Source organism: Phlebotomus papatasi, chromosome 4, assembly GCF_024763615.1.
Source record: "Phlebotomus papatasi isolate M1 chromosome 4, Ppap_2.1, whole genome shotgun sequence".
Taxonomy (NCBI): Eukaryota; Metazoa; Arthropoda; class Insecta; order Diptera; family Psychodidae; genus Phlebotomus; species Phlebotomus papatasi.
The window spans coordinates 4,659,282-4,668,543 of NC_077225.1; the positions used below are offsets into that span (position 1 = coordinate 4,659,282).

Below are 9,262 nucleotides of genomic sequence, written 5' to 3' on the forward strand. Positions count from 1 at the left end.
AATCCTTGATATTTTGGTTTAAATACAAAATTTGTATAATTTCACGAATTTGATTCAAGATAACTGAATGGCGTCTCCCAACTTCAGCTCTAAATCGAATTTGCATGCACTCCGAGTTAGCTCACGTTAAGAATCTCACCTACATAAGCCGGTTAGGATTATCTGTCCCTTAATAAATAAACGGAAGTATAAAGTGAAGTAAAATTTTGCCGAGTGTTTTCTTCGTCCTTCTTCTTCCTCTCTCTTCGTCTGTCCGCAACAGTATGATCTTTGGGTGAAGAGGGGTTGTGTAGGATTATTCACTATTCCCACAGAAACATTTCTGAAAATATCAAAAGACATTTGTGCAGTTTTTGAGAGCGAGAAAATGCCTGAGGTGTATTATACACCATACAATAAGCAGTCCAAGTAAGACAGCAGATTAATTATTAGTAATATTGTTACTAATAAGGTGCTAAACAAGTGCGTCGTATAGTTATTTGTGTGTCAGAGACAATTCCCAGTGCGCTGTGAGAGGATCTTTCTGGACCAAGGGGAAAACAACTCGCGAGTCTAGAACATCTACCAACGTGAATATTGCGAATATCGGCACTTTTTCGCGAATAATGCGAATATTTCTCAAACATCGTGAATATCGCGAATAATTCCTGAATATTGCGAATATCGGAAATATTCCTGAATATTGCGAATATCGCAAATATTCCATGAATTTTGCGAATATTTCTCAGAAAATAACAAATATATTTCTGTGACTTTATAACCTTTATAATCTTCCATGGACCTCTCATTCACTTTTCCAAGTGTATTTTCTACCGCCGTGTGACAAAAATGATTTGCATTTCCTCGGTTGCGACTACCTCTGTCGTATCTGCATTTATTAGGTGAGATTCTTAACAATCTCACCTACTATAATCCTAACAAAATTTCATGTCGTCCGATCGACCTGAAACTTGGCCAAAATGTGTTTCGCCACTTCCTGATCACGAATATATATGTGGCTATTTTACGTTCCCGTCCGTCCGTCCGGCCGCTCTTTGGAGCTTAATAGCTCCTAAACTAAAAAAGATATCGACTTGCGGTTTTCGGCAAAGGTTATATATCGGGTGAAAATTGCAACTTGGTGCATTGACCCCCCACCCCCCACCCCTCCTTCCGACATTTTGAATACCCCCCTTTTTTGTTTTCTCAATAGCTCCGCCCCTATGGCATCGAGCGGGCTCAAATTTTAGTATGTTATAGCTGGTCCTTAGAGCTTTCCATCAATACCAAACTTAAGGTCCCCGACCCCCCTGACCCGAGCTATAAGTGTCCAAAAAAAATTTCTTAAAATGGCCATAACTCCGGTTCTAATTATCAGAATTTAAAAAGTGAGGGCTTTTTGGAAAGCTCTCGTTAAATGCCACTTCCTCTTCTAACATCGCAAGTTCATAAAACCACCGCTAGGGGCGCTATTATTAAAAAGAAAATTTTTAAATCTTATAAGTTAAATAACTCAAAAATTCCATTGTGCATCGGGCTGAAATTTTAGTATGTTGTAGCCGTTGATTATACCTATCAAACAAAAAAAACCTTAAGTCGATCTAAAACCCCTGACCCGAGCTATAAGGGGTCAAAGTTCGAATGTTGACCGGCCTCTATCTCCGGTTCTAACTAACATAGCGACCTAAATTTTACCTTTTTAGTTTCGTATCGATTAGCACTTTCAGATGGAAGTTCAAAAAGTCACCACAGGTGGCGCTGTGATAGCGTCAAAATTCATCGAAATTCAAAGTCACTTTTCTCAAAAACGGCATTGTGCAAGTTAATGAAATTTTAGTATGTTGTAGTCCAGTCTAGGACGTTTCCAAAATGGTGCAAATGTGCGCTGTGGTTAAAACAGAACCTGAGATATGAGAGGTCAAAGTTCACAAAATTCAAAAAATCATATCTCCGGTTCTATGTGACCGATTTTGATGATTGAGAGCTTAAACGAAAGATCTCACCAAATGCTACAACTTTCTAAAATATTTGAACTTCGTGGGACCAACACCAGGGGCGCCACAGTCGAAAAACCAATTTCAATATCACATAACCTCAATTATCTCGACTGTCGCTAAACCGATTTTGATGATTACTTCGACATAATTGTAGAGGACATTTGTCTCTACATTTCGTCCATACATCATTTTCCGCTCAGACTACGCTATCACTCCGATTTTGCCGTTTAAGTGTGAAAAAATTGATTTTTCCCATAATAACGCTTTGAAATCACTCAGATGTCAATTTGACTGCCTCTACTCCACAAAGACACATAAATTATGGTTTTAAATGGAAAGTCCCACAAAATACAACAATTCTTTGATATAGTTGAAGTTCAACAAATGACTACTTGGGGCACTCTGGATGAAAAAACAAGTTAAGAAACAAAAAACCTCGCTTATCTTGGCTTCTGAGTAATAGATGAGATCATGTTCTATGGAAAATTATAGAGAACATTCTGGTCTACATTTCACCCATATATTACTTTTGTGCCAGTTCATCCAAATCCTTGATATTTTGGTTTAAATACAAAATTTGTATAATTTCACGAATTTGATTCAAGATAACTGAATGGCGACTCACAATTTCAGCTCTAAATCGAATTTGCATGCACTCCGAGTTAGCTAACGTTAAGAATCTCACCTACATAAGCCGGTTAGGATTATCTGTCCCTTTTGTATCTGCATTTGGTGCAAGCTACAGTCGTCCCCTCTTTCGTGAAATTCTGACACAAAAGAAATGCAGATACGACAGAGGTAGACGCAACCGACGATTTGTCAATGTGAGAAAAATAAACCGCGAGAGGTTCAAAAGCGACTACACTGAGAGAAATCCGAAAAAGTTAAAATAACTTTCCAGTAATGTTAATTTTACCCTTGCGGTATTGATCCGATATCGGTGTAAATTTTACTTTTTTAGGTGTATTAGGGGTAACAGTTACCCTTATGAAAAAAAGTCGAAAATGTTAAAATAACTTCTTTTTCATGTTAATTTTACCCCTATGAAAATACCTCGATATCGGAGTGAAATTTATCTTTTTAGGTGTATTAGGTGTAATATTTACCTTACGCAACAAATACGAAAACATTAACAAAATACTCCCAGCATTTTTTTCAAAATAGGAAAAGGACAATTTTTTGCAACATGACTCAGAAAATTCATTATAAATGAAAATAATATTTTTTTGAATAGAAAAGCGCGCATAGATGTTGCAACACTCATTCTGCGCATGTGTGCACAATGACGGCGAAGCAAAGCAGTCATGTTTGCTCCCTCACTTCCAACAAAATTTGACGACAGAGAGAGACAACCATAGTTGCGATCACGCCACGCGTTGGGTCAGTTGTGTCTACATTTTTTCTGGAATTTAGTCGCATTAGCTGATTTTTTTTGTGAGCTTGTGAATCCTGGAACAATTTTTCCGAAAAACCTTTAAGATTTTTAGTAAACTGTAAGTGATGAGTGAAGAAGTGGGCGAACATTTCGCGTGTGTGGAGAATACTGAGATTGAAAAAGTGTTCTCCAGTTGGAAAATTTCTGTGAGAACGGAATATTGTGTCTACGGCAGTAGTGTGGAGTCACAAATATTATACATTTGAAATTTATGACCTTAGAGGCAATTGCAAGATTCTTTGCTGATGATTGTTTCATTGAAGATTATATTCCCTTTCGCCAGAACTTCAAGAATTGGGAAAAAATGAAACAAGGTATTTTCTACAATTGTTTTCAGAGAGCATTTTTGAAAAGTGTTTCTGATTTTCCAGGAAAAGGTCTCATCAGAAAAATGAATACTTCTGATGATGAAGATGAAGAAGAGGAAGCGTTGGAGATTTACGTGTCCTTTCAAGTAATGAAACCTCTGAAACACTTCCTACAAGAAAGCTTCCTTGGGAGGGCAATCCTCGGGAAGTCCAAAAAGAATCGAAATCTCAGCAACAGAGAAAGGAATGCTTTCATCACGATCTTGCTCGAAGATCACCTTAAGCGGGATCTGCATATCGACGGCTCCATTCCATACTATGCTAAGTCAACTTAGAATTATATTACTCCGAGAGATATGTTGTTCCTGGGACCGAGATCTACAACTGGTGAAAATTTGGTGGTCATCCGGCGTTCGGGTAACGAGATATTCGATTTTTTCGAAAAAAAAAGAATTACACGGGCAGCATAGGAAATCGCTAACTTCAAATGGCTCTCCTGAAATGTTGTCATTCTGAGATAAAATAGTATGGAATGGAACCGTCGATATGTTGCCGAATAATTTTCAAAAGCATAGATGGTATTATCAGATTGTTTCCGAATAAGAATCCAGTAAGTTTTTTACTTCCAAAATTTTGAGTAACTTAAAATACCAAATTAATAGTTGATTTATGTAATAGTGCTTTAATATTATTTAATTAATAATAAATAATAAATTTTGAATAAAAAACCATTTTGTTTCAATTTTCTCCTTAAAGGGTAATAATTATCAGAAAAATGTAATTTCTACTATTGTATTTGGATGATTAAAAAGATTACGATTACCCCGAAAAAGATAAAAATGACTCTAAAATATTTACCCCTAAAAAGTCGTTTTCATCATAAAAAGGGTAAATTTGACTCCTTTTCTGCAGTATATCGTATGACGAAAAAGGATCAAATTTATCCGAAAATGTTAAATTAACTTTTCTCAATTTTACCCCTAAAAAGTTGTAAAATTAACATGAAAAAAATGTTGATATACTTTTACACCTAAAAAGTGTAACCATTATGACGAAAAAAAGTTAATTGTACCCTTTTTTTTTCTCAGTGTATGGTCGCTATGGCCCCTATGGCCCGATTAAGTGAGTTCGGCAGCCACAACTTAAAACGGGAGAAGAAGAAGAGACACAAAACAAGAGAAAGTGTAAAAAAAATGTTAAATTGTTTTTTAAAATCTTAAATTGAACCTACAACTTCGTTCTAGGTTCAATTCTGACCTCAGTGAAACAATATTTAGGGTGTTTGTGGTGAGATTGCAAGATTTGGGAGTTGGAGATTTCCGAGGGCAAGGGAAATGTTTGATCAGACAAATTGATCAAGCGGACCAAACCATTTGATAAGAAATTTGAAAGGAAACATCTTGTGGAGTGTTTTGCAGAATATAGAACTTTTTGATCAGGTATCAATCGACAAAATTCGGTCTTGAGCTATTCTTAAATATTTCTCTGTTGTGGAATTACAGTGGCAATGTTTTTTTATTGCTCCAGTTGAATTAGGTGATGAAGCAGCTAGAAGAGAAATAAAAAAGGATCAGCAGTATTTGCAAAATTTTGAGAAATAATTCTTTCGGAAAAATAAGCATCGTTTGACAGCGACAATGTCTCTGGACATGAAGTGTAAGAGGAGGATTAGTGACAAGAAGAGGGAAATAGGGGGAAAGTGGAAAAGATTGTGATATGTGCATCCACCGCAAACCGGTTCTAATCGGTTCTGAACCGGTAATGAACCGATTCATGTAGCGACCACTTTCAAACAAAATAAAACAACTGATTTTCGGTTCGCACATATCACTATTTAATGAAAAAAATTGAATTTCAGAAGACACAAGTAATGTAATTTCTAACTGAGATGCAAAATATAATTTACAGAATAATATAATATGTTCGTCTGATTGCGCGTATTCTTCTGAGTCCTCGAGTCTGCACAAAATACTTATCAGCCCAAATTTATAGTTTTCCGGAGTAGAAATTCCGTGGGCGCCAGGACTGACGAAGATGCTTCCTCGGGAACGGTCAGGAACCAAGAGAGAGTGAAAGTACATTTTACTGATCTTGTGGGATCAAGTGATTTGGTTTCCCCCTTCCTCATCAGGCTCATTTTGATAAATTAGGTGGGGTTTTTATGATACAATCACTCTAAAATACAGTGTGCCACACTGTGAGCGCAACATTCATAGCCGATAACTAATTTTTATCTTAAAATCAATTCTATTACTTTTAAAACTATTCTGGGGATCTTTCGAGTGATAAATTAGTTCAAATCTGTTGAAAACAGTTAAATGATGCGAAAATACTTTTTAGGTATAGCATCTAAATCTCTAGTTCGAGCATTTCGCAAAGCCTGAGACGCTTTGCCACCCCTTTTATTATTAAGAAATATCTTAAGTATAAACTATTTTCCATGTGGTAATATTGAGGTCCACCCACGATGTTAAGATAAGGAAATGATGTCTTAAAGATTTTTTTCAATATTTTTTTAGAAGAGCTCTGGTAGATATTTAATTTTATTGAAAGTTCTGATGCAATTTACGTTATTAATTAAAATGTCTTTCAAACTTTTAGTGTGTAATGGCGTCTACACACTAGTAGAAATTTCTTTAAAAAATACCTTTTAAAGAAAATTTCCCTTTTCCTTGTAGGCAGAAACGTCAGAATTTTTTAAAAAAAAGGCAATTTTTGACGAAAATTGCTTCTAGTGTGTAGACGCCATAAAAAATGAGATTGATAGTTGTTTTTTTCGTTATGACATAACTATGGCTCTAAACTTCACAAAAAGACCAATAAAACCAATTTTTCTTATTTTCTCTTTAATCTGTAATATGGGCGCTAAATGGATAGAGATATTGACTTGGAGTCTTCAGATTTTTGCTGATCAATTTTAATTTTCTGTTGCTTATTTGTTTTTGACCCTATGACTATTCCTTTAAATTAAAAATGTAACTTAATATAAATTTACGCGTTTTTATCTAGACGGGTATTTTTTAAGATCGCTTATCATGTACATTTTTTTTAAACAAGTAAGTTTTTTAACCCTTTAAGGACGATTGGAACACTGGTCTTCCATTCAGAAATTTATTTTTCCCTGACTACCTAAAGTTATTTTTTCTTATGTTTATACGTAATTGCAAAGTAGAAGGTTGAAGGAATCTAGGATATTTTTTCAAGTCTCTAGCTATTTGCTATGTAGTAAATATTTATGCTCAAAAATGGCGAATTTTTAAATTCTCAAAATCATAATTGATTTTATTTATTTTTTATACTTACAATGTTTTTTAAGAAAAACCCTTTTGGCAATAAAAGCTACAATACTCATATGTAATATTTTTCATTAAAGCGAAAAATATTATTCATTGATAATGTTAGAAAAATTACTTAAATTTTTGGGTTATTTTTATCCCTATCGTTCATAGAAGCACAACACGCACCGAATCAGACTCTGTTGGACTTTCCAAGGTCAGATGTAAGACTTATCATTGATTATGTTTCCCGGTTTAATTTTATTGTTGATTTTCAGTCCGTAAAAAGTGTCTCGTTGTTAAAGGGTTAATAAACGAAATTTTATCATAATAACTCACATCAATGTTTTTCCTGTGTTAAAAAGTTACATTGATACACCGAAACACTGATTTTAATTTCGAAAAAAAAAATAATAAGATCATGTAATATTATTAGTTCAACAATAAAGGAAAAGTTGACTCTATCGGAGTCAATTTGAGTCCAAGTTGACTCTATCGGAGTCCGTAGAGTAGAAAAATACCTGTTGAAACTATTGGAGATTGACATTTATTGGAGATTTTTATTACATTATCCATCTACATTATTTGGAGCGCTTACTTGAAACAGGTTTGGTTGAAATTTTAAACACAAAATCACATACAAACATATTACAAGTAATGTATTGGTAATATGAATATAGAATGAGACAGTGTATGTGTGTAATTCTCGTGCTAAATTGGTGGTATCCTCCCCCATCCTGGAACTCTGTGTCATCCCCCCCACAAGTGGTGGTACTGCAGCTGGTGCATCTGCAGCCCAGAGTTGGAGAAGCGTTTTGGGTGAGTGAGTGAGCTTTGGAGGTTTTTTTTTGTTCGTGGAAAAGGAAGATGGACGAGTCACAGCCCAAGACCCTGTATGTGGGCAACTTGGACAATTCGGTGTCTGAGGAATTGCTATGGTCGCTCTTTGCACAGATTGGCATGGTGAAGAATTGCAAGATAATTAGGGAACCTGGCAATGATCGCTATGCATTCATTGAATTTACCAATCATCAGTCAGCGTCCACAGCACTGACCGCCATGAATAAGAGACTCTTCCTGGACAAGGAGATGAAAGTTAATTGGGTCACGAGTCCGGGAAATCAGCCAAAAGCTGACACTAGTTCCCACCATCACTTTTTCGCTGGGGATTTGAGTCCGGAAATTGAGACAGAGACCCTGAGGGAGGCTTTTGCACCCTTTGGAGATATTTCCAATTGTCGCATTGTGCGCGATCCGCAAACACTGAAATCCAAGGGATATGCCTTTGTGTCGTTCGTGAAGAAGGCTGAAGCTCAGAATGCCATTCAGTCGATGAATGGACAGTGGCTGGGCTCTAGGTCAATTCGTACCAACTGGAGCACCCGCAAACCACCACCGCCGCGTCAAACGAGCAAGGGTATCAAGGGTAGTAAGCCATCGTACAAAGAGATTTACAATCAGATTAGTCCAACAAATGCCACGGTGTACTGTGGAGGCTTTGCAGCCAATGTAATCAGCGAGGAGCTGGTGCACAAGTACTTTGGCCAATTTGGCGCCATTCAGGATATCAGGGTGTTCAAGGATAAGGGCTATGCCTTTATCAAATTCACCACAAAGGAAGCCGCAACGCATGCCATCGAAGTCACTCACAACACCGACATCAACGGACAGCCCGTCAAGTGTTTCTGGGGCAAGGAGAATGGTGGAGATACCACCAGCAATGCCCAGCCATCAAACCAGAGTCAGCCGGTGCAGCCACAGGGAGCACAGTATCTCTATTCCTATCAGCAAATGGGCTACTGGTACCAGCAGGGATATCCTGCGGCACAGATGCCAGCGCAGTACATGCAACAGGGCTACTATCCCTATGCCTACACGAGTCCACAGCAAGGAGCCGGAGCATATCGCATGGTCCATTCGGCCAATACGATGTATATGGGAGTCCCCACGGTACAGAGTGTGACGGCCACCAATGGGGCCGCTGCCAATCAGCCTCAAATCATGTATACGGCGATGCCACAGTATCAGTATCGGATGGCGACATCGCCAGGAACTTTGTACATCTGACCAAAGGATGTGAACTCTCAGAACAGCATCTGCAATTTGATGCTTCGGACGGATGGGTTAACGCAGCGACTTCACGTTTGGGCGTATTGTGCTTCAGGTTTTGGTTTCGGGAATTAGGTACGCCCTTGGAGAATGACGAACTCTCAGTGGAATTTTTAGCATCAATGCATCTTTGCTGAAGGAATTGCCGAAAGTGAGTGA

At 37.3% G+C, this 9,262-nt stretch overlaps 1 protein-coding gene across 1 annotated transcript; it reads left to right on the plus strand.

Annotated features, from left to right (window-relative positions):
- The first annotated feature begins 7,846 nt into the window (after positions 1–7,846).
- LOC129808572 (nucleolysin TIAR-like) lies at positions 7,847–9,061 on the plus strand. The gene has a single exon (XM_055858353.1). It carries the CDS (start codon positions 7,862–7,864, stop codon positions 9,059–9,061), a length of 1,200 nt encoding a protein of 399 aa, XP_055714328.1. The 5' UTR covers positions 7,847–7,861.
- The last annotated feature ends 201 nt before the right edge of the window (positions 9,062–9,262 follow it).

Bases quoted from the DNA above. Each gene is read 5' to 3' on its own strand.
- LOC129808572 (XM_055858353.1), top strand. From the start codon at position 7,862: ATGGACGAGTCACAGCCCAAGACCCTGTATGTGGGCAACTTGGACAAT.